We start from the raw sequence: 25824 nt of genomic DNA, 5'->3' as shown, positions 1-25824 counted from the left end.
CATTGCCTGTCTCCAAAGAGTTTTCTTTGGGAGAAACAACATATATGTTTATTCAGAGGCAGCTTATAAGGTAGTGGATAGAGCACCAGAAGTGCAATCAGAAAGATCTAAGTTCAAATGTTGTCTCTCACACTTTTAGCTATGTGACATTGGGCAAGTCATCTAACCCTGTTTGCCTCAGTTTCCTCATCTGTAAAATGAGTCAGGAGTTATCTTTGCCAAGAAGACTCCAAATGGGATCATGAAGAACCAGACACAAGCTGTAATTTTTCAGTAGTAATAGAAAAAATATATCCTTTGACCTGGTATTCCCATTGTTGAAAATATATCCTAAAAGTATGATCCAAAAAAAATAAATTTGATTGCTGTAAAAGTATTATTTATTTATAATTACAAAAAAAAGCTGAAAGCAATCTAAATGTTTGCAGTGGAGGAATGGATAAATTGTGGTATGTTAATGTAATAAAATACTATAATTCAGTTAGGATAGGTGATACTAAGGAGTAGAGAAACTGGTATGAAATTGCAGTGAAAAGCCAAATGGGAGATTCAATTCAATTCACCAAGAATTTGTTCTAGAGTTGTAGGAGGAGTCATGACTGAAATATATGAAGTGAAACTCATTTAGATGTAAATGGTTGGGAAACATGTTTAATTAGTTCTTTATGTTTACTCCTACTAAGGGTAGTAGGATTCTTTTGAAGGTTAAAGCTGTATTTGCATTTTCACATTTATGTTTATAGTTTTAGCATTTCACTTCAAGGAGCCAGATCAACCAACAATTTCAGAAACTGAAATTTAAAATTAAAACTTAAGGCTAAAAACTCCAATTGTAGTTAGGAATTATCCAACTATTTTTGGTTGAGTAACTATAGGTTATCTGATTACTGCATTGCACTGACCTGATTCTTATTGAGGAATAACTTTCAAGGAAAAAAAATGCCAGAAGTTCTGTTCATAATAATAGATTCATTATGGGCAACAATCATTGCTTTTCTTAAATGGCTAATTGTTGATCATTATAAATAATGTCAGAAATGAAGCATAAAGGGAAAGACAGAATTGAGAAAACGGTTGCCCTGATTAAAAAAAAAATGAAACATTTTACAGAAGGAAAACATATATAATTTCACCAAAATGTTAAAGCTACTTATTTGAGTACAATTGAATGGATGGGTGATTATGGATTAATTGTCAGATTCCAAATATTTATTGAATGAATATCTAATAAGTATAGCTATTATGTTGGCAGCATAGCCACAGTTAAGTCAGAAAAACTGAGTTTGAATTGTAGTTGTGCCACTTTCTATCTCTGTGTACTTTGGGTAAGTCATTTTTCAACTTTAAGGTCTTTAGTTTTCTCATTTGTAGAGTGAAGGTACTGAATGTAATCTCTGATGGCCCTTGCAGCTCTGATATTGTGAAATTCTACCTCAGATATTCAGAGTATTGGCATGTGTGTGCAGACTAGAGATTCATGGAAGAGCAGAAATTTAAGTTGGGTCTCAATAAAAGGAAAGTACTTCTCTAAGTAAAAAGCATACATAGTGAATCTATAAACAAACTCTCATTTTAGACATGACTAGAACTCTTTTCTTTTTTTCCCCAAGGCATTGTAGAATGCCCTAGCATCTATTAAACTGGTGAGTCAGCTCTCTGCTTCAGAATTGTATTGGTTGAATGAAAAAGTTGAGGCAAATGTATATGATGAGTCTTTCTGTCATTTTTGATGTGCATCATCATTATCTGAGGTGCTTTGTTAGGATATGAAAATGATGCATTGTTCTTGCTCTGATTAAGACTCCTCTTTCATTCACTATAGATTGCCCTAAAAGTTTTATTCTCATCTCCCTATATTCTTTTCAGGAGGGATTTACCTTTCATTGTTTTTTATCTTCTTCATTTGATTATCAAGATTATGTTTCTTGCTTTTTTTTTTCTTTTGTCAGCTCAACTAAAAGACCAAAAATGTATTCTTTCTTTTTAAAAAAAAGTCAGTTACACTTAAATTCCTGCCAACCAGGTAATTTCATTTTCTTCCTAAGAGCTTATGCTTCCCCTCGCTTACCATGTCCATTAATGTTAAAGCCATTTTGGTACTTCAATCATTTCCAGAAACTCTTCATTCTGCCCCCTTTAAAGCCTTCCTTCTAATTAGTTGGCATAGAATGCTCTTGTCAAAATTTTCTTTCTTTTTTATTATTCCCAATTCAGAATCCTTTCCTGGTCTTCCATGACACATCAGATTGAAAGCCTGTGATCTCTTCTGTGCTTTTAGAACTTTACAATCTCATCTCATGTATTTCTCTGTTCTTCCCCCTATTTTTGTTAGCTCCTGACTTTTTTATGCTCACATCTATCGTGGAGTCTTACTGTGATTCCTTCCCATTCCTACTTTTGCAGGAGAACCCTCTTTCTTGAAGGTTAATGGGCCAAACTTAAGCTAAAAACTCTAAAAAGTCATCACAATAATGGTAAAGTTCCTTGTTTTTTGTCCAAAGACCATCCTAGGTTATTAAGTTTGGAGAAGTTCTTTACTGAGTTGGCTGTGGAACAATACTTAAGCTTTGTCTGCCTTGATGCTGATCACTGGTACCTTCTGACTTTGGTAAAGCAGCTTTTTTTGGTCTTCTGGGGACATAAAATGCCTCACCAACATGGAATTTATACTCACCCACTGGATTTAGTGGAAATTCCAAGGTCTCCATATCCTACTCCACTCATCATGGCATATTTTACCTATGAAAATAAATGTGTTTGCATGTCTCTTTTGGAACTAGCCGCTACCATAGATCCTTGTAATGTTTAGAATAAAGAAACTCCTGTTGTTAATAGTTCAGTGCCTGTGAGTGCCTTGTTTTGTCCTGGTATCAAACCTGAAACAAATAGGGTTTCTTAACAGGAGGATAAAATTGTAGGCTTCATTAGACTCTTTGAAGTCACCCCCAAAGTGGTAGAGAAGTTGTAATGTATCAAAGTGAAGGCAAAACCCACAAAACCCAAAATTACTTGTATTTCACTTGGATTTCCAAAAACAGGAAAAGCATTTACATTCAGACAAGGCAACAGCAAATATAGATGTAATTTAAAGAGATAAAGACGGAAACTATGTTTTGCTAAAAAGTAACAGAAAACAAATTGATTTCAATACTTACTATAAATGTACCCAATGGCCTAAGTTAAAGGAAAAAAAATTAATAAATTATAAGAAGTTGACAATAGAACTCTCATAGTGGGGGAACCTCAATTTATCCTAATTACTAAAAAATAAATAAGAAAGAAGTTAAGAACTTCAATAGACTTTTAGAAAAATTAGAAATAGTTTTCTGGTGATTACTGAGTGTTCAGCTTATCTTTATAAGACTTAATCATATCTCATTTAAAAAACTCACTAATTTGATTAATTAATTTGATCTATTGGAGTAACTTATTTTCATCATAGAAATATGTTTCACTTTCTAATAATTACTTCCCACCACCACCACCACCATTAGCTTCCTTGGCTGTGTGGTGAAGCCCCTGGACTCCTCAGAATAGTATTTTAAAAGACATTAAAATAAAATACTTAGAATTATGAAGGAAACCAATCATATTAAAATATTTTAAAAGAAAATAGATGTCAGGATAATAAACATTGATTTAAAGTGTCACTAAATTTCCTAAAATACTGATATTGAAGCATTTCTTACAAATCACACCTTTGGTGTTTACCATCATGACTTTCCTTCCCTCCTGAGAATATCAGCTATAAAAGATGTTTGTAAGCTCCTCTGATAGACATTGGTTACTTTCCTTCTTTATCAAGGTTTAGTGGAGGTTATTTGGCATCTTCTTAGTGTAGCTATTTAGCATCTTCTCAGTGTAGCTATTTATAGCCCTAGGCAGAAGAAACTTTTGGATATTAAGCTTTCATTTTCTTTAACTCTATCAAATTATTTTTTATATGCTTGTTTTTTAGAGGATACTGTGAAACAAAATTAAAGTAGTTTTTGGTACAATGTTTTTTTTTTTAATATTTCTTTTATTTATATAAATGATCATTTGTTCTCACAAATGAATATCTGTTTTTATCTTTGAAAGTATATACACTAAAGTTTACCATTTAAAAAAAATGAATTTTATTCAGGAATCTTAAACGTGTAATTGTCCATTGAGTCTTGTCTGTTGCATTGGTCTCTCTTTTCCAAAGGTTAGAGAGCTTTTAAAGTTGTAAAACTTTAGATGAGTATCTGTTTTCTTTTCCTCAGCACTGTATCTGGCTTGGGGGAAAAAAAAAAAGAATTTTTGGGGGGGCTTTCTTGGCTATTGTTGAATTGATAAATTAATTATAACTTCCATTATCTCAAATGTTAGGAGAGAAATTATACTGTATGTGTGTGTGTGTGTGTGTGTGTGTGTATGTGTGTGTGTGTGTGTGTGTGTGTGTGTGTGTATGTGAATTGGTTTGCCATTTGCTTCTCCAGCTCATTTTATAAATGAGGAAATTAAAGTAAATAATGTTAAGTGACAGGATCATACAACTATATAGTGCTGTAATCACTGCACCTGGACCATTTCACAGGATCAGAAACTGGATATGTAAAGGACCTCATAGATCATCTTGTTCACCCCCTCCTCATTTTATAAATGAAGAAACTGAGCCCCACAGAAGTTAAAATTGTTCAAGTTCATGCACTTAATAAGTTTCGGAGATAGGATTTGAAACCAGTCTTTATATTCTAGATATAGTGATCTTTTCCACAGTGAAAAAAAGATAAGACTCTGGAAAAGTTAAATTTAAAATCTTTGTGAAAGATAATTTGTCTTTAGATAATATTTACATATTTACATATAAACACTAAAGGAGTAGATTATTTCAGAATATTCTTAGATTCCTTCATTACTCAGCTCAGGTATCACCTTCCTCCATGAAACTTCCCTTGTATCCAATCCAATTACATAGACATTTATTGTGTGTCTATTTTGTACCTGGCCCCTTCTGGATCACTGCCTTGTGATTTGTGTCTATCAATGAAACCATGAACAGAAATTGTTCTTGACTCTATATTCAAAACATTTTTGATTTTTGTTTTAAAAAAAGACTGTTGGCACTTAGTATAAGTCCTTAACAATAATTAATGACAGCTCATAACATTATATAATGCCTTAAGGTTTACAAAGCTTTTTATATAAAGCATTGTCTAATTATACTGGAGAAGACAATGTAGTACAAAATAACTTCATAGTTAATTCAATTCAACAAATAATTAGAAGTCCCTAATATAGGCTGTGCTATGCTCTGAGAGCCTAGAGAAAAATATGACAGAATACCTGCCCCTCAGAATCATAAATTTTACTACCAGGATACAACAAATGTGCCGCTAAAATAATTCAGACTTATCTGAATTTATTTATTTATTGAAAACAAAATTAATTTAATGAAGGAGAGAGAAGTGACTTCAGGCATTTTCCCTGGCTATCTGCTGTGCTTAGAATCCACTCTTACTTACAGACCTTCCCAACTTCTTTAAAGTCCCAATTGAAATCACGTTTTCTGCAGGAAGTCATTCCCAACCTTTCTTAATTCCAGTATGTTTTCTCTTTTAATCATTTCCTATAATATACTTTAATCATTTATTCTATCTGTAGCTTGCCATGTATATATTTGTTTGCATGTTGTCTTCCCCATGAAATTGTAAGCTCCTTGAGGACAAGGATTAATTTGTTGCCTCTTTTTGTACTCTTAGCACTTAGCACAGTGCTGGCACATTTTACTCTTCTGTTTAATTGTGCATCCTACTCTTTGTGAGACCCTGGACCATTTTCCATGGGGTTTTCTTGGCAAAGATCCTGGAATGGTTTGCCATTTCCTTCTTTAATGGATTACCTTTTGTTAGAACTCCCTTCTATTACCTTTCTGTCCTGGGTAACCTCGCACAGCATAGCTCCTGGTTTCATTGATAATACACCAGCCACAATAAGGCAGTGATCCACGAGAGTCTAGGCACATAGCAGTTGATCCATAAAATATCTTTTTAATTAGTTTGGATATAAGGAAGGTTTCATGGAGAGAAGTGGTATCTGAGCTGAGCCTTGAAGGAATCTGAGAGGCAAAGATGAGAAGAACATCCTCCACCTTACCAGTCATTGGGGAGATAACCTGTAGCAGAAGAACAAGCTTTTGATAGGTGGGTGATGGACTCAGAGCACAGACTGAGATTTTTTGCATGCATAGATAGGTGTGTGTGTGTGTGTATACATATGTATATGTATATATTTTTTTAAATGTGTATGGGGGGATATATATGAGGAGAGAGAGAGAGACAAACAGAGAACATGTTTATGAGAGAATCTGTTTTGCCTATATGTGTTTGAACAGAATTTTGTTTTTCTTCCTTTCTCAGATGGTGAGAAGGGAGAAAAGGCAGGTTTTCATTCACTGAAAAAAAATTAATTTAGTAACAGAATGGTAAAGGGCAGGAAATGGAGTTGTTTGGGCAATAACTAGTAAGTCAGTTTGAATAGAATCTTGAGTATATTAAGGGGAATAATTAGAAAAGTCAGGAAAGATTTAGTGGGAGGCAGATTGTGAAGAACTTATTTTAAATATTGAACAGAGGAATTAGAAGTTTCACCTTCCCAGCAAACAAGAGGAAACCTACTACAATTTTTAAAAATAGGAGAATGATATAGTTGTATCTGTGCTTTGATCAGCTTTTTGGAGGATTTATTAGAGGCCATCATTATGCTGGTATAGATACAATGAGAAGAGAAAAGTTACTTTATGAACACAGAACAGGGGAGGAATTCATGAGATGCTGGGAAAGAGGTAGGGTGGAAATATTCATGATTCCAAGGTTATGAATCTGAGTGATTGGAAAAGATGGTGAGTGTTTTAAATAGAAATAGGAAAAGTTGTTTGGAAGGAGAATGTAACAATTCCTATTGAAATGTTAAGATATAAAGTGAAATAAATGGAGAGATTGGAGGTGGGGGTATAGGACATCATCATGTGCAACCAGAGGATCAGTATTAAAATCCTGGTGCTGCTTCCTGTTAGCTATGTGTCATTTATGGGTGGGTTACTTTTTTGATTTGGACCTCAATTTCCCCATCTGTAAAAACAGGAATTATTAAGACAATAGAAGATCTCTAAATTTTCTCTCTCTAAATCCTATTAATCCTGGTTGGACCAAATTGGAATAAATAGAAATATTTTAAAATATATTTATTATTTCTAGTATGTAAAACATATATATGCATACAGACACACACACATATACACACATACATAATATACATTTTTGGTCAGGTAAGAATAAAATGAGAAGCCATTCTTTTCAAGAGTACATATTTTATTTAATTAAAATTAGTTAATAAACCAGATCAGTGGTATCAGACTCCAGTTTTTTTTCACTTTTTTTAAATTATAGATTTTTAATTACAAGACATATACATGGGTAATTTTTCAACATTGACCTTTGCAAAACCTTGTTTCAACTTTTCCCTTCCTTTCCCCCATCTTCTCCCCTAGATGTCAAGTAGATTAATACATGTTAAATATGTTAAGGTATATGTTAAATGCAACTTATGTTTACATATTTATATAGTTATCTTGCTGCACAAGAAAAGTCAGCTTTAGAAATAAGGTAAAATAATCTGAGAAGGAAAACAAAAATGCAAGCGGACAATAACAGGAAGAGTGGAAATGCTAAGTTGTGGTCCACAGTCATTTCCCATAGTTCTTTCTCTGGATGTAACTAGTTCTCTTCATTATTATTAGAACTGATTTGGTTCATCTCATTGTTTAAGAGAGCCACGTCCATCAGAATTGATCATCAGACTCCAGTTTGAAATGGTACATCCAAATCTTATATAAAGTAGCTTCATACTGACATAGAAAACCACATTATAACATTACTTATGTTGTATTTTATTTTTTAAAATTTATTTTGTTAAATATTTCCCAATGACATTTCAAACTAGTTTTGGTAGCACTCAAGAATTTAATACTTCTGTTCTAAAATAAAGGTGTGTTTTTAAGCAGAAAAATATATCTTTTACCATCTTGACTGATAATTTTCAACGCTAAACTTTACTCCATAAGACAAAGGGAATAAACTTCAGAACTGCTCATGTTTCAAATCTGAATTAAATTCTAGTTAGGGAGATTTTACTATTTTTTACTATAAATTTTACTATAAAATATAGAACTGAATTGAGTATGTTCTGTATGTCTAACACAAAATGTTCTTTTATAGGAGAATCTATAGAAGGTCTTCGGGAGAATGACTATCTTCTGATCCATTCCTGCCGTCAGTGGACCACCATCACAGCACATAGCCTGGAGGAAGGCCACTATGTCATTGGGCCAAAGATAGAAATCCCAGTACATTATGCAGGTATGATATTTTTTTCTTCTACGAGAATAACTAGGGACTAAGAATGAAATGTATTTGTTTCTTCCACAGTGAAAGAAAGGAAGAGACTGAGAACTTTTCCTTTGAGATGCCTATTGACATTACAGGTTACAATCAACATTTTTGATAGATTTTTAAAAATTTTTCTTAATTCAAGTCTCCTAACTCCAAAAGTAAAGCATATATGTAGCTAGATTGGGAATTTTATTAGGTATTGTAAATGAAAATATCTTGATGAAAATGAAAATGTCTTGAAAAGGTAGGTAGCACAGTGAATAAAAAGTGCCAGCAGATCTGGTATCAGGGAGATCTGAGTTCAAATCCAGCCTTGGATATACGCTAGCCAAGTGACCCTGGGCAAATCACCTACCCCTGTTTGCCACTGTTTTCTCATCTGTAAAATGAGCTGAAAAAAGAAAATGGCAAAGCTCTCCAATACCATTGCCAAGAAAATCTCAAATGAGGTCATGAAGAGTTGGACACCACTGAAATGACTGAACATAACAGTATTATCTATCCTCCTCTGATGACTTAACACTCAATTATTAACCACTTGGATCAAGTCATAACCCATTTTGTTGTTAAGCAATCTGTACACATTTATGTAATTTCTAATACCTTATGATTTTTGTTATCCAACAAATCATTAAAATATAGACACATGCATCACAAGAAACAAGGAATATACCTCAACCCTTCTTCATGGTGGCAACTGATGCTGAAGCAGCAGTGCTTCCTATTATCACTGAGGTTTGTGAACACTTTTCTGCTTCATCCTCAGTGAAGGTGAAATGACTTAAGTACAAAGGCAACAATATTATAAAGAGTTGCTTATAAAAAAAATGTCACAAAGTAAAAATCAGTTTACATAATGCAACAAAATGACCTTCGCTTAAATTCCTTCTCTACTTATTTTGCTCATCAGCTAGTTATTGTGGGACATGATAGTGGCTCTTTTTGCGTGATGACATACGTGTTAATGTCTTCAAAGAGGCATTTCACTAACCAGAGTGGTACTTTGTAACTGGTCTCTTCTGAAGTCCTGAACAATCTTTTTCAACTGCTGTTGGAAAAATAGTTTCTTTAACAAAAGCTCTGTGACATTTTCCAGGAAAATACATGACTCCTCTGAGAATTGGTGTTAACCTTTTTTGATAACTATAATTGCTTAGATTACAGAAAGTAGCAGGAAACAGTCCATAGTCAGTAGTCTTCCCGCACTCCACAAATTTCATCCCATCATTCTCTTCAAGGAATGTCTCAAGTGTTTTCAGTTTCCTTGATTTAAAATGGCCCTATCTTACATCTAAATCCCTCCTTGTCTCTCCACCCCACCACTCCCTTGCATTCCTCTCTAGCTAAGATTTAATTAATTCAGCAAACATTTATTAAGTGCTTATTACCTGGAAGGCATTGTGCTGAGTACTGAAGATATGAAGACAAAAAAAAAAAAAAAAAAAAAAAAAAAAAAGAATAGTCTCCTTTAGGGGTTTCAGGGAGTTATAGAATCAGAGATTTAAAAGTAAAGGGGACCTTAGAGTCGATTTAGTACAATCCTCTTATTTTCCAGAGAAGAAAACTGAATAAGTATTATTAGTATTTAAATTACCTATTTTATTTTGAATTTAAGAAATAAAACAATTATTTCCATAGCATAGAATAGGGAAAAAAAAATAGTACTTGAAACTGCAAGTCTATTTTATATACAACTTGATATTTCTATTAAATATAAAATAAAGTCAGCATGTAGCACAAATGTGTGTGTATTTGTAAATATGTATGTATATATATATATACCTATATATCTCTGTTTCTGTCTTTAAGTCTATCTGTAAAACCCATTCTTCTATTTACTAGTGCTTTGATGCAGACAGAAATTATAAGGGATAATATTGGTAAAGGCAGTAGCACAGAGGGCCTACCACAATCTAGGTGCTACATAAATTCTTGGCTGCCACAAAATAGGGGCTATATAAATGCTTATTTCCTTCTTCCTTCCCCTATGCCATGCCATGACAATAAGATATACACAGCATATAACACATGTAAATATAAAATCATGCAAAGTGATTTTAAGAAAGAAAATGATTACAATTTGGTGAGGTGTGTTAGAAATCAGAAAAAGGCTTCATATAGGAATGGTTATTTTATCTGAGTGTTGAAGGAAGATTTGGATTTTAAGATATGGAGATGAAAAGGGAATATATTCTCACTATGGGAGAACCACCTGTGTGCCTGAACAAAGGAGTAAAGACAGAATGAATCTTAATATTCAGTGCAGTTCACTTGAAACAGGAAGGGAATAAAAGGGAATAATGTGAAGTAAGATTGAAATGATAGATGGTATTCAGTAGCCCCAGATCATGCTGGTAATGCTCCTGCCCTTATGTTTTCTTATATCATTTACCCTGCCTCAAATGGATACTCTTCCATTTCCCTCTCTGCCTATTATCCTCAGCACCAAAGTCGTCTTACCTCCTCTGTGCAAAGTCCTTTCTAAGTATTCTTTTTCTGCTCATCCTGACAATTTATACTGATTTTTTTCCCTCCTCGTTGTACTTTAGCATTTATTGTCTGTACTATTCAGTTGGTACTTTTGTGGCACTGAATTATTACTTTTTTTTTCATATCAAAATATTTGTCCAACTAAACTATAAAATTGAGGAGAGATAGATGGAATGTATATCTTTGAACTCTTTAAATCCTTTTAATTCTGCACATTTGAGCAAAAGTATACATATGGTAGCTATTCCATAAATATTTGCCATTTAATATTCTGTTCAACATTAGATTTTCCTTTAAAATATAATAATATTTGGAGAACACTTTTTTAAAAAATCACCCAACATTAGCAAAGAATTGAAAATAAAGTTGGTGTCCGATGATTGAGGGTTGGCTAAACAATTTGTGATATGTGACTGTTGTGAAATAGAAACTATGAATATGATGAATGCAGAGAAGCTTGAGAAAATTCACTTGATCTGATGCAGAGTGAAATAAGCAGAACCAAGAAAAAAAAAAGCACAAATGACTCTGATGGTCTAAGTGAAAAGAACAACAAAATAATCAAAACTGAATGTTTCAAAGAGCAAGCCTGACTCCAACAAGAACTATGAGATGTTTCTCTTCCTCATTTTCCCCATTCTACTCCTTTGCAGAAGTGAAATAAGCATGAAATGGTACATTGCATGTAGTTTTCTCCCCTTTTTTCTTCTCCTACTCCTTTACCCTAGAGATGGCTCCCATTAAGCACAAATGTGTGTGTATCTATAAACATTTATGTATATATCTATACCTATATATCTCTGTTTCTATCTCTTAAGTCTATCTGTAAAACCATTATTTCATTTATTAGTTCTATGATGCAGATAGAATTTATAAGGGATAATATTGGTAAAGCTATTAACACAAAGGGCCTGCCACATTTTAGGTACTGTATTGATTGATTTATTGACCTTTTATTCCCCCCCCCTTTTTTTTCTTTAAAAATATTATTTATAATTTGGAATGGTTTTCTGGGAGGTGAGGAAGCTTCTTGGGAGGAATTACCTTAATATAAAAAGTCCCAAAAGTATCAATAAAATTTATTAATTTAGCAAAATCACTGAACACTTTTAATTGGTATTATTGTAAATCTTGTTTAATGGTTTTTAAAAATAGCTCTATAGCATTCTAAGGTCTTGCAGAATGCTCTACATTACAATCTCCTTTCATCTTCACAGTAGTTCCATAAAGTTTTTCAGATGAAGTACTTAAGCTCAGAAATGATAAATGATTTGTTCAGGATCATGCAGTTAGTGTCAGAGTTCGGAAGACCTGGTTTCAAATCCTGCTTCTAAGCCTAATGCTCTTATCACCATACCTTGCTATTTTTATTTTAAGATAAATTAAACAGTGATTCATTATTGTTGTAAAGTGCAGTATAATGGATAGAATATTATATTTGGAAGTCACAAAGATCTAAGTTCTAGTTACAGATGTGCCTTAACTACCCATGTGATATTGGATTGTTCTCCTAATCAGTTTCCTCATCTCTAAAATGAAGAGTTGGATGTGATAAACTCTAAAATCTTTTCTAGGCTTAAGTATATAATCCCACGATCCCATAATAGGAAAAAAAATTTCCATTTATTGTGGCATAGCTCCAAAAGGTCTACTTTTCTCTAGTTAAATCTGCTTTTATTTTGACTGCACTCCATTTCAGAATTCAGTATTAATACATGAAGTGACAGCTGGAAAGTAGAATAACAAGAATGTCTCTAGCTTTGAGTGAAACTCATGACTCTCCTAAGAATTTGTTAACCTTTTGAAATAACTATAAAGTCTGATATTCTCTAAAAGAAATTTACATGATATTCTTATTTCTAAGATCTTCCATGTTGAAACTTCATATCTTGTGACACCTTTGGCAACAGCATTAGCAGTGAATTTATTTACTCCTTATAATGTAAACCCCTTACTCTACCAGAAGCTTCAGATAGCTCCGTTTCTCTGATTCAGTTCGGAAGTTAGCTAGCTTCTTTCAAAGCAATTGTTTACATCATCTTTATACAATACAATCAGAAATTGAATTCAGGAAAGCTTTCAGATTCCTTAATGACTTTTTCTAGTAGGTGAAATTTTCAGCAAGTGACCATAGTGTCCCATTCTCTTAGGTTCATCCTTCTCTTAAAAAGAGATTTGTTTTCTAGTTCTGCCTGCAAGAAAAACTTTGACTCTTCATTCAGCAGTCATTTCTTTAAAAAAAAAACAAAATAAAATAAAATAATAATAACTATCCAGTGGAATCAAAGGGGGGAAATGGCAGTATTGAATTTTGGAACTTATTTAATCTATTTTGGGTAAGACAACAAATGACCTGACCACACAACAGCATCAGCTTCTTTATAGTCTGATATACTTCCAAACAAATATTTAATTCCTGAAATGTCTCTGGTTACATTGTCTCTCCTCATTTATCAGCTTCTAAAGGTCAGAGACACCCTCTTTTTAACCTAGCTTAATGCAATGCTGTATGCTGCTGGGTATTTAGAAGCTTCTGATGAGAAGGAAGAAGCTTTTAGAAGGGTTAAACAGCAACACATGATAATGATTAGTGGGCTTTTGAACATTATTCTCTACCATATGGAATGTCAGACATGGAAAGGATTATGGCTTACCCCCGAGTACTTGCCTTTTGAACTACCCAGTTTGAAAACAGTCAGTGGCTCTCTGTTGTCTTTAGAATAAAATATAAACTAACTCTTCAGCCTGCAATATAATGTCCCTAATGGTTTGCTTATAATCTACCTTTTCTACCTTATTTTATTTCACTTTCCTTCACAAAGTTGGTGACACAAACAATTCCCCATGACTCATAAGATCATAAATATGGAGGTGGAAAGAATTCATACAAGCCATTGAAACTAACCCTTCATTTTACAAATAAACTGAAGCTGATAAGTTAAGGCACTTGGCCATGCTTTTACAGAGCAGAATTTGAATGCCTAATGTGGAATTTGAACTCTGGTCTTTTGGACTACAGCCAAGGAAGTTCTCTATCCACTGTGCCATCTAGTTGTCTTTAAAAATACTTTGTATTTACTTTTTCTCTTTCTCTGTGGACTTCTTGTTTGCCCATAGTAGAATGTAGGCTCTTGAAGGACAAGAACCGCAATTGGTAATATTATTATAACATTCCAAGCTTCACAAAGTACTTTACACATAATTTTATTTTGATCCTCATGGCAACCAGTAAGGGAGGTGCTATTCCCATTTTACAGATAAGGAAACTAAGGTGACTTGCTAAGGAATCACAGAACTAGTAAGTATTTAAGGCAGGGTTGGAACTCAGGCCTTAGTGATTTAAACTCTCAAGCCACTTGAGAAAAATCATCTTGTGAAGCCTTTGAAAGAACAAACACTTCTTCAGCTCCACAGCTCTGAATCCTATTCTTCCTCTAAGATTCAATTCAGATGTTACCTCTTCAGCCTAGCCTTCCATCATCCTCTCCAACTTTCCCACACTCCTCAGATTACCTTGCATTGTCTTACCCAGTTACGTGTTGTAGCCTGAACTGTTTTGTTTCTTTGATTGTATCACCAGTTCCCAGCAAGGTGCTTTGTACTCAGTAGGTGTTTCATAAATGTTTGTATTGCGTTCAATGAAAAGGATAGGAGTCTTGAAATCTATAATCAAGAGATTACTGACAGGATTTGGAGAATAGCAAACATAGAAGGGAGCTGTTGGAATCCCTTAAGGGCCTCCTGTTTTTAGGAAGAACCACATTCATTTGTGAAAAAGTAATATTATTTCAGATATTAAAGGATTTTTTGGGAAAGTGAGACTCCAGAACAAAATCAGAGATAGTGTAATGTGTAGAAGGAGCAGTGGAAGATGAAATTATGAGATATAAATTCTAGACCTGACTTTGTTATTTGTTAGCAGTGAAAAGTTGGCAAAGTCATTTAAATCATTTGAGCAAATTTCTTGTTTATCAAACAACATCATAATACTCTTATTTCTTTTAGTGCTTCTAGCAGGCTCAAACACAATAAGCTAGTGTGAGTGCTTTTTCAACCATAAAGGCCTATATAAATATAAAATGTTATTATTATTGACAAGCATACCAGGTATTGTTTTCATCTCCTATATTGAGCTGTTTGTGTTACTTTTATGATCACTGACAATAGAAAATAAAGCTCCAATTTTAAGGGGTATTTTTGCCCTTATCATTTTCATGAGAAAACTTCATTGATTTACACTGCAAATTTAGGATTACCTAGACAGAAGTTTACTCTGTGTGTGTGTGTGTGTGTGTGTGTGTGTGTGTGTGTGTGTGTGTGTGTGTGATTGAAGAAGTTTGATAATAAATAAGGAATCTTCTAGAGCTGTTGGATATTTTAAAACCACCAATGAGAATCTACTATTTCTAAGAATTTTAAATGTTCATTTAAAAAATTTTTCTAATTACAAGTAAATTTCTGCCTATTAATGCAGACCCAGCCACTTCTACCATCCCAAAATATTTTTGTTAGCTGTTCATTCACATTATCACAGAGGCAGACTAATGTGTATTGGATAACAACAAGTTAAGAAAGGAAGACCCAGGTTCAAATCCTGTGTTTGACATTTGGCAAGTTCCATATTCTCTTTCAGCTTCAGTTAGCTTATCAGAAAATGGAGATAATAATACCTGTTAGCATCTCCTTCACAGATGGTTGTGAGAAGAGAAAATGAAATATTATATATAAAGGGTTTTGCAAACTTTAAAGTTGTTGTTCAGTTATACCTAACTTTTCATGATCCCATTTGGGTGTTTTTTTCTTTTTCAGCAAAAATACTGGGATGATTTGCCTCCTTCTCTAGCTCATTTTCAGATGAGGAAACTGAGGCAAACAGGATTAAATGTCCAGAGTCACACAGCTAGTAAGCATCCAAGGCTGGATTTGAACTCAGGGAAATGAGTCTTCTTGACTCCAGGTTTGTCACTCTATCCATAGTGCCATGTAGCTGCTTCTAAAACTTACAAAGTGATTTATTTTTTATCAATGTAGTCATTATCATATGATTTTAAAAATAATTGAAACTGTATACATTTTAAAAGATTCTATAATTATTTTTTTTTTATTTTGGCCAATTCATACTGTCCTAAACATTAAAATCAACGAGGCTTTCCTGAAATTTCATTTGTGAATAAGAACTTTGACGCAGGCTCAAGGACTGAGCCACATGGCTTTGAGATATTTAAGCTAAACTTGAGATTGCATTGGAAAGTGAATGCTGATTTAAAGTCCTATAATAGAAATTGATCCTGAAGTCATTAACTGTGCCCTGAGAAAGATGGAAATTTTCTTTCCATCCTGACAAAACAAGTTTTGAAGTTTGAATAAAAAAGTTTCTTAGTGTGACAAGTAATTGACACCAAAAGCAGAATTCTGCTCAGTCTGCATAGCATATTTTGCTACCCACAGAGAAACTACTCAAGAAAAGCTGTCATTAACAACTAAGAAAGTGATTGCTTCTTTGCTCCGTAATTTTATTCTTCAATTTAGATAAAAGGTATTGTAAATGAAGTGTATCCAAATCTTCTTGAAAAAGTTTGGCTACCCAAAGTACAGAGTTTTGCTTTCACAAGTCTGGAATGGAAATCAGATTTCTAAATTTTGCTATCATTCCTGTCATCACCCATTTTTAGGCATCCAATACTGCTTACTTGAGGATGGGAGGAATTAGGCAGAGAAGAATTTCCCTCAATAATCAAATTTTTAAAAATTTTTATTCTAAGAGTCTTCCCTTTCTTATAAATTCTGATGCTTTTGATATTGATTTTCTTTTCTTTAGCTGTTTTGATCCAAAACAGCTTCTTCTTAGTCCTGAATTGAATGTATAAGTCTTCTGAATTATTAGCTCCTTGGGTACAAGGACCATGTCCTGTTTAAATCTTATTTTCATCTATTCCCCTCTAGATGTAGTACTATACTATCCCCTCTGTATCTAGTACTGAAGTAGTAAGCATTTAATTGAAAATCAATTGAATAGCTCTGGGCTTGGAGTCAGAAGGATCTGAATGCCATTTGGCCTCTGACACTTATTAGCTATGTGACCTGGGCAAAATCACCTAACCATGTTTTCCTCAATTTTCTCATTTGTATAATGAGTTGGAGAAAGAAGTAGCAAACTACTCTAGTATTTCTGCCAAGAAAACTCCAAATGGAGTGATGAAGAACTGTACAGGACTGAACAACAGCATTTGAATATGTTTATAGAAATTACATGAAATAGAAATTACAACAGATTTGAAGTCTTTTAATGGCTTCAAATATGAATTTGACTTCTTATCTGCTGCCTGTGTGACTGTGGTTAAGTTATTGAATGTCTGTAGACCTTAGTTCCCCATCTAAAAAGAAGGGATTGGGATAAATGAACTTGAAGTTCTTGAACAGTAAATATATAGAATGCTGTAAGCCACCTCCCCATTCCTCAACAAGAGATTCAAGAGATCAGTTTTTCACTAACCTGATTTTAGGGGAATGCATTGTTGTTAAAAGGAAGGAAATTCCTTCCTTTTGAGAGTGGAAGGAAATCATGATAATAACTCATATTGATGGATCAGTTTAAGGTGTACAAAGTATTTTCTCCACAATACTTTCATGAATGAAATAAAAGTAAATAATTTCAACCAGATTTTCAAAAAACTTTAAGACATTTGATTTGAAATTTATACTTTTATCACAGTTAACTATTCTTATGCCTTATATTTTTTTAAATTCTCATCCTCCTACTTACTCTCTGAATGTAAAACAGATTAAAGCAATTCTAATCCCTTTCTCTCCAGGGCAGCTAGACTGCTTGGTCTGGAATATCTGGGTTCAAATCTGGTCTCAGATACTTACTTTCTGTATGATCCTCAATAAGTCAATCTTGTTTGCTCATTTCCTTATCTATAAGATGAATTGGAGATGGAGAAGGAAAGACAAATCCCTTTAGTTTGTTTTCCAAGAAGACTCCAAATGTGTCACAAAATGTCAGATGCTTTTGAACAATAACAAAACTATATTCTTTAGTATTTTAAGGATCTATGAAGCTATTTCATGTAAGAAGGTAAGACATATAGGCATTGTGATGGTAAAAAAAAAAAGTTGTTTCCCCCCCTCCCCTCTCCTTGCACAATCCATGGAGCTCTTCAGAAGCACCTGGGTTCTTAAGGCGGTGGCTGTTTTTAAAACGTGGGATATGCAATGTCTGTCTCTCGGGCAAAATTATAGTAATATAGCATCTAACATAACCTTGGATTGTAATTACAGAACAAAAGGAAATGTTGAAACAAGCTAATTTTATTCTCCTGGGTTGTGAGTTTAATTAGCATGAATCATCCATTTTCAAAAAGTAACTACTAGTGTTGAACAAGGTTTTATATGAGTATTTTGCCTATTACATGGTACAAAGTTTATTTAGTGAAAGGCAAATACCAACACTTTCTTAAGCATCCAAACATAAGGGTGCTGATCTCCTACCTACTTTTTAAAAGTTACTTTAAAATCACATTTCATATTTGTAGAAAATTTTATTTATTTACATACCTATTTTGTAAACTTATTGAAAGCTGGTACTCAATTCTATTTCTTTTACTCTCCCTTGAGGCCTTTTATGATACCATATATAGAAGGTGCTTAATAAATGTTTGAATTAATGCAGTTCCTTGGGTAACATTGAAGTTTATAGAACTAGTAAATCATAACAGTAATAGCTGATATTTGTACAACATTTAATAGTTTGCATCCTCAAATCCTTACATAATTCAAAGAGAAGACACACATGCGCGCACACACACACTCACACAAAGTGGGGAGAGGATTTGTGGGTACAAAAAATGTTCATATTAGCTCTTTTTGAGATGGTAAAGAACTGTAATCCAAGGAGGTTCCTATCAATTGAGGGATGGTCAAACAAATTATGATGTATCATAGATCTATTGATAGCAAGAAAGAACAAATGGATAGTTTCTGAAAAACCTGGAAAGACTTGTGAACTGCTGTAAGGTGAGATGAGTAGAATCAGGAAAGCAATTTATATTACAAGAACACTGTAAAAACAAACAACTTGAAAATTTGTAAGAACTCTGATCAATCATGATTCCTTAGGAGGTCCATGATGAAGAATGATACTGTTTTCTTGACAAGTGATGGACTATATATTTCTAGACATGGTCAATGTGAAAATTGCTTTGCTCAACTCTACATATTTCTATTAAGTTTTTTTCTTCCTTTTTTTTTCATAGGGAGCATCAGGTGAGAGATAAATTCATGTTTAATAAAAAAACCCAGAAGCTAATATTATATTCCATATTTCTAAAATACATATGACCTGTCATTTATGACTTTATTTTTCACATTATTCATTTGTTCCTTCAGTCCCTGCAGAGCATATTTAGTCAATAAATGGGAAAATCTAGGGCCCACGGGTCTAAAATAACTCTGTGATAGAATAGAGAGTAAATATGAACTTTGAATTTGCCATATTTCCCCTTGATTTCTGCTCTTATAATGCTAGCAGAATGCAACTCCTGGAAGCTCATACCAGGGGCAATCTCAGCTCAAGTCTAACTCAATACATGGAATAATATAACTGAAATCAGATAAGCGTCTATGAACAAGCTGGCTGTGATCTATATACCCTGAGTGGTGTGTTTATCTTACTGGCAGAAATGGATCTTTTTATCCTGAGAATTCACATTTCTCATTCATTTTATCCATCTGAGTAACTAATTGGAGCTTTGAAGGGTTAACTTTTTGCTCTTAGATATTACTTTTAGCTAAAGGGAACCTCAGTTGTTTCTCTTCACACAGAATAGATTTAATGATGGGTTCCCAGAGGGCTCACTAGGTTAGGTTTCTTTAAGTAACCCCTTCACTGTTGGGTATACTATGCCCTAATAATAATATTTCTTGGGGGCTTGGAGTCATCTGCTTTTTATGAGTCACAAAACACTGAAGTTGTATACTCCTGGTAAGCTGCTTACCTGTTGGAATGGCTCTCCCAGCATGCTGTGAAGTAGAAAAAGGACAAACCTGTGTGACAGGTGAACTTCAGTGGTATTTAAGGCAGATAGAATGATTCATACACTTCCATATTGATTTTCTGGGATGTTTCGTTGTATGAGAACTTCAACTTGTTGGAACTGGTGTATTAATCATGGAACTTGTCTCAGTTAGGTTTGCCTTCCATGTTAGTGTCCTATTAAATCCTAAATAGAATTTTAGTCTACAGAACTTTAAAGAAAATACAGATAAACTACATGTAAGATATATTTGAAATATCTCATTCTCTGACTTAGATTCATATCTCTTGACCTCAGAGCCTAGTGTTCAAGGCTAATTATGTCTCTTGCTGGCCATCTTTCCTCCTGATTTGCCTCTTTCTCTCAAGATCATTCACTAGGTTCCTAATTATTCAAACTTAAAAACAAGGAATCATCTTTTTTTTTTAAAGTTTTAGTATTTTAACATTAATGTTTTAATCTTTAAATATATTAATTTTTTAATCTTCATGCATCCATTCGGTTAGTTGCCAATTCTTAAGGATTCTGCCTTCAAAACATTTATCTTTCCCCTTCTTTTAATTTTCAAAGCTGGCACCCTAGACTAATATCCTTGCCTCTGCTTTCATTCACTTGTGGAACTCTTGTATACAAAAAGTATTAGACACTGTGGGAGCTATAAAAATTAGGACATGGGCCCTGTCCTCAAGAAACTTAATACATTTTTATATAATTAAAAAAAAAATCTCATCCACTTTTGGTGTTCACCAGGCAAACAACTTTCACCTCTGACTTCAAGTAGCTGTAGTATACATAGCAGCCACACCCTGGTAAACTTTCTCATCAGACAGGCTAAAGCAGGTTAAGGATAACTGATGGAAAAGTCTGAAGTCAATCAGTTAGGGGGCTATCTACCCCAAGCATGTGATGACTTCCCTGATTGAGTGGGCAGATAAAAACAATTTGTCCCTATAGTGACGAAGGCTATCAAAGCAAGCACTGTGAGATGGTTAGAACTTGGTCAGACACTGAAGACCCCAAGATCATTCTCTGCATTCTGTGCCATCACCATTACTCCAAAGGAGAGAGTGAAGCTGAAGATTGTGAAACTCTGGTTGCCATTGGTCATTGGTCCTCTTCAAACACAAAGGATGAACAACAAAATATTTTTATAGGACAGATTAGCCATATACAGATAGCCCTTCTCATCTCCACCTCATTTCTTTTTCTTCCTTCAAGAAGCAGCTCACAGATAATCTCCTGGCACTGAGCCTTTTCTGCCTTCCTTCTCTAAGTAACATATATTTATTGCGGGGAGGAGAATATATTTGTGTATATGTGTGTATGTGTGTGTGTGTTTACATGTAGCCTCAGTCCCTATATATTCAGTATTTTCTTCAAGTGTTCAAAATTAATCATTGATTAAATTTCAAGTTACTTCTTTATCATTTTGGAATATTATATACAAAAAATGTTCCATAAAATGTTGCTGATTTTTTAGACCCATAAGCTCTGCCTCCATAGCACACAAAGAAACTATACATGTTACATGTAACTACAAAACAGATAAAATAAATTTTTCTTATAGTACATGTATACATGTATATATATACATGTATCTACATAGAGAATAAAAATTAAAACATGGAACACTATACACACACACACACAATTTATCATCATATACACACATACAAAAATAAATGTACAAAGTATCCCTGAAGTTCTATCAAAGCTTTGTGTAGGGGCAGTTAGGTGACGCAGTGGCTAGAGCACCAGCCCTGAATTCAGGAGGACCTGAGTTCAAATCTGGTCTCAGACACTTAACACTTCCTAGCTGTGTGACCCTGGGCAAGTCACTTAACCCCAGCCTCAGGGGGGAAAAAAAAGCTTTGTGTATGGGTTGTTTTCACCAATGGAATGTAGCCTCTTTCATTTTTTAAATATTTATTTCCTTAATACCTAGCATGGTTCCTATAATGACAGATTGAAAACAAAGTAGAATGATACATTCCCAAGAGAGATGCAAGTAACTTCCTTTTCCCAATTGATTCCTTACATTAGTCTGATAAATCTTTTATTTTTAAGTATAGTTGTGATCTTGTTAGTACTTTAATCAGAACTTTCAGTGATTTTCTAACAACAACAACAGTTTACTAGAGCTGCCTGAATAGATTAATGGTGAGCAGGCCTAGTTTGCCACTGGTGACCTTACCTAACCTTCTCACACAAAGCAAGTTATTATTGAGAGTCACCGTTAGATTCCTGATTTTGAATACTTATAAAACTAGGAAACTGGAGACCTCTTCTCATAAAATAGCGTGTCTGTTTTTCTATACTGGGAAATAGGAGATTTCTTTTCCTATAGTGATGTATGTTTTTCTACGTGTCTCTATGATGTCTTTGTGTGAAAGAATACATCTCCCTCAGAAGATGTAGAACAGTGTTTCACATCTGTTTCCTTGGAGATCAAGATATCCTGAATAGGGGAGAGTTAGAATCACAGCCTCATTTAGAGTTAGAGTGGACCTTAGAGACCATGGAAGTAGGCCCTTTCCATTGTATGGAAGAATTGAAGTCAAGACAGATTAATTAACTTGCTCACAAAGCTAATAGTTGTCTGAGGTGCAATTTGAATCTAGGTTTTCCTGATTCCCAAGTCTAGCATTGTATTCATTATGTTACTTTTGATTTTTGCTAATCAAAAAGAATTATATGTAACTATTTAGCACCTAAATATAAGCCTCACTCACTTATTGTTGGTTATCAATTTCCACCACTATTAGCTTTAAGCAAGACCAGAAACCCTCACTCTTGAGGATGGAAGTATCTATCCTTCCTCTCCTAGAAAAAAAACTAGTATTAAAAAATTGGTTTCCTGGATATAAATCATTTTCCAAATAGACAATATTTGAGTTAGTTATGAATTAAGGGGAAAAAAAAGATGTCAAAGAAATTGTTTTTTAATTTATTTATTTAATTTTATTAGAGCTTTTTTTTTACAAAACATATGCATGGATAGTTTAAAGAAATTGGTTTTTTAGGGAAAGTAAGCCATTTTTCAAATGGGGTTTGAGCTGGTTGTGAATTAACATTGTCCAATAATGCACATTGTATAGGATTGCCAATAATCCAGTCTCTCTCTTTTTGTAATTATCTGGTAGTGGCACAAAGGCAGTCTCCTTATTTCCATCTCCTACTTCTATCTTTAAAATTATTTCAGGTCCAATTGTTTTCTCAGGTCGAATAAAATTAATGAGTTTCTACCAAACGCTTAGAATAAACAGGAGAAAGGAACCTCAGTTGGGTATTGTCAGACACCACTTATCTGCTTCAGTATAGAATTTACATCTAAATAACTTGGCTCCCTGAATGATCTTCACTTATAATTGAAAACTTCAGTTTGTCTGAAATAGTTTGAAAAGAGGAAAGAGTGTTTGAGGGGGCAAAAGAGCAGACTAGAGATGGTTTAGGAGTTGTGTTCTTATTTTTCCTTGAACTCTTTGCCTAATTTTCCTATGCCTATTTCCCACACAAAATGGAAATAATAAATAAATACTATTTGCTATGAAGTACTCCAGGGTCTCCTACAGGAAAAGATTTTATGAAGTGTGAATAATATAAGGGACAATAATAGGCATGAAACATCTTGATCTAGTTTATGAAGCCATTTCTGGTTTTCACATTTCTCTACCTATTATTCCTGACTTGTCTTCTTATATGTGTGCTCTTAAAGAAAGCTTGATTAGCTTAAGGAAAATGGTTTTTGAGATCTTCTTTGCTTACAACTGAAACTCATTCATTTACTCCAGGGGCCCTCTACCTAGAGAAGATGTGGATCTCAGGACAGAGAACAAGATTTCTCAGAAAGCTTGTGTTATTAATTGTGATATTAATTATAACTAGCATTTATATAGTGCTTTAAGATTTGCAAACATGCTTTACAAGTGTTCTTATCTTTACAGCAAGCCTAGAAGATAAGTACTGTTTTCTCTTATTTTACAAATGGGGAAACTGAGATAGGTTAAGTGATTGGCCCAGAATAAAAATCTGAGGGAGGATTGAACTCAATTCTTCTTTATTCCAAATTTAGCTCTCTATCCTTTATGCCACCTAACTGCCTCTGCTGAAAAATAACAATTTCTAGAGGAATGAGAGTAAGATAGATAAATAGATTGACTTTTAGGGGGAAAGTTTTTACTTTTAAAAAAGGCAGTAGTTAGAGTAGAGAATCATCTAAAGTTCAGAGGAATTGGAGAAAATAAATAATTTTCCTTAATGTGGTATAATGGAAAGAACTTCTGAAATGATAGAATCTGTGTTCAAAACCTGTCCCTGATCCTTTACTACCCATGTCACCCATCACAAGCCACATAATTCCCTGGTCACCAGTTTTTTCATCTAATAGATTATAATTTGTTAAAATTAAGTGTTTGATTTGAAGATGTATCTTATATACATTTACACTCAGGATCACATAAGAGTTTCTTGGACACCAAAGGGTTGGGAATGGAAAAAGTTTAAGAAGTTCAGGACTAGAGGACTGTGATGACCACGTTAGCACCTTGGATATCTTAGAATCAGCTGGAGTCAGTGCATCTTTGTCAAAAATCAAGAAGTTAATAGTATAAAGAATTAGATTTAGAAGTTCTCTAGGGTTACCTGTGACTCCCCCTTTGTTTTTGGAAGAGCATCTTACTGTCTCTATTTCTCCTCTCTAATATTGCCTGTCCTTGAGGATTAAAAAGTATGTCAGTGGTGTGTAAAATCTTATACTGTACACAAAAGTGTGCAAAATGTATATGCAGAAGTATATGCAGGTCCATTATCTGTTTTTATTGCTAGTGGCATACCCATAATTGCAAATGCTTGTATAAGGAATTCAGTGACCACTCGGGCTATCTCTTTTGCTGCTGGTATTGAAAAAATGTCTACCACAACATGGATAAAAGACAGACGACCAAAAGATTTATAATGGGTCACATCCATTTGCCAAATTTCATTAGGTCTCAAACCATGAGGGTTCTTCCCTGGAGGAGTGTAAGAGCGTGGAAAGGAATGCAAGCTGTACAGGCTTTTACTATGCTCCTAGCTTCCTCTCTTATTATTCCAAATTGTAAACGTAAAGCTCAAGCAGCCCGATCATATTTAAAATGAGATTCTTGGGCTTCTTGAAATAAATAAAGGAATATTGGCCAACATGGTTAGAAGGCTGTCTGCCTTTGAATTACCATCAAAAATAGGACCTGGAAGTCCACTATGAAAGTGGACATGCAAGATATAAATTTTATCTGTATGCTTTCTCACTTGCTCTTGAAGTTCCTTAAAGAGCTGAAATATATTAGAAGCTACAAATTTTATTTGGGCTGTGGCAATTCTTTGTACCACACCTACTGAATAGGCCAGATATTATATTTATATCTCTCAGATAATAAGTAAGAGTTAGAATGAGTGCATACAATTCATTCTGCTGATGTCTGTTACTGCATTTTCACCATTAGTTCATATGACAGCTATCTATAAATGTCCCATACAATCAGCAAAGAGTTCATTTAGCTCTTGTGCAGTTTTTGTGAAGACTTCACTCTTGTCATTTTTACTGGGGAGAAAAGCCCATGCTTTGATAGCAGCAGCAGCAATTTGCTCATATGCTGCTGTGGAGTAATTAATCTGTACTGAAATGTCTGCATAAGAACCTACACCTGTTAGTTGGTCATAGGTGATTGAAGGATTAACTCCACTTTGACTATTTTGTTGGGCTTGTATCCTACAGAGCTCACTATATTCAGAAAGCCACAAGTTTTGTCCAGGTTCTAAGCATGTCCTTGCTATAGATTTTCAGTCACTACTTCATAAGCCAAATTTTATAATAACATCTTAACATAAGCTGATGTAGCCCCATAAAG

The 25824-nt window shown here is 34.0% G+C and overlaps 1 protein-coding gene across 2 annotated transcripts in view; it reads left to right on the top strand.

Annotated features, from left to right (window-relative positions):
- The window catches only part of GAREM1 (GRB2 associated regulator of MAPK1 subtype 1), a 193352-nt gene that overhangs the window by 50968 nt on the left and 116560 nt on the right, over nucleotides 1-25824 (top strand). For both annotated transcript variants that reach the window (XM_074277466.1, XM_074277457.1), the window contains exon 2: nucleotides 8241-8381. In XM_074277466.1, the coding sequence (XP_074133567.1) occupies nucleotides 8241-8381 (141 nt within the window). The remainder of the gene's footprint in view (nucleotides 1-8240; nucleotides 8382-25824) is intronic.

The sequence above is a fragment of the Sminthopsis crassicaudata genome, chromosome 1 (genome assembly GCF_048593235.1).
Source record: "Sminthopsis crassicaudata isolate SCR6 chromosome 1, ASM4859323v1, whole genome shotgun sequence".
NCBI classification, from domain to species: Eukaryota; Metazoa; Chordata; class Mammalia; order Dasyuromorphia; family Dasyuridae; genus Sminthopsis; species Sminthopsis crassicaudata.
The sequence above is the reverse complement of the archived record's forward strand: the minus strand, read 5'-3'. Positions and strand labels throughout refer to the sequence as shown.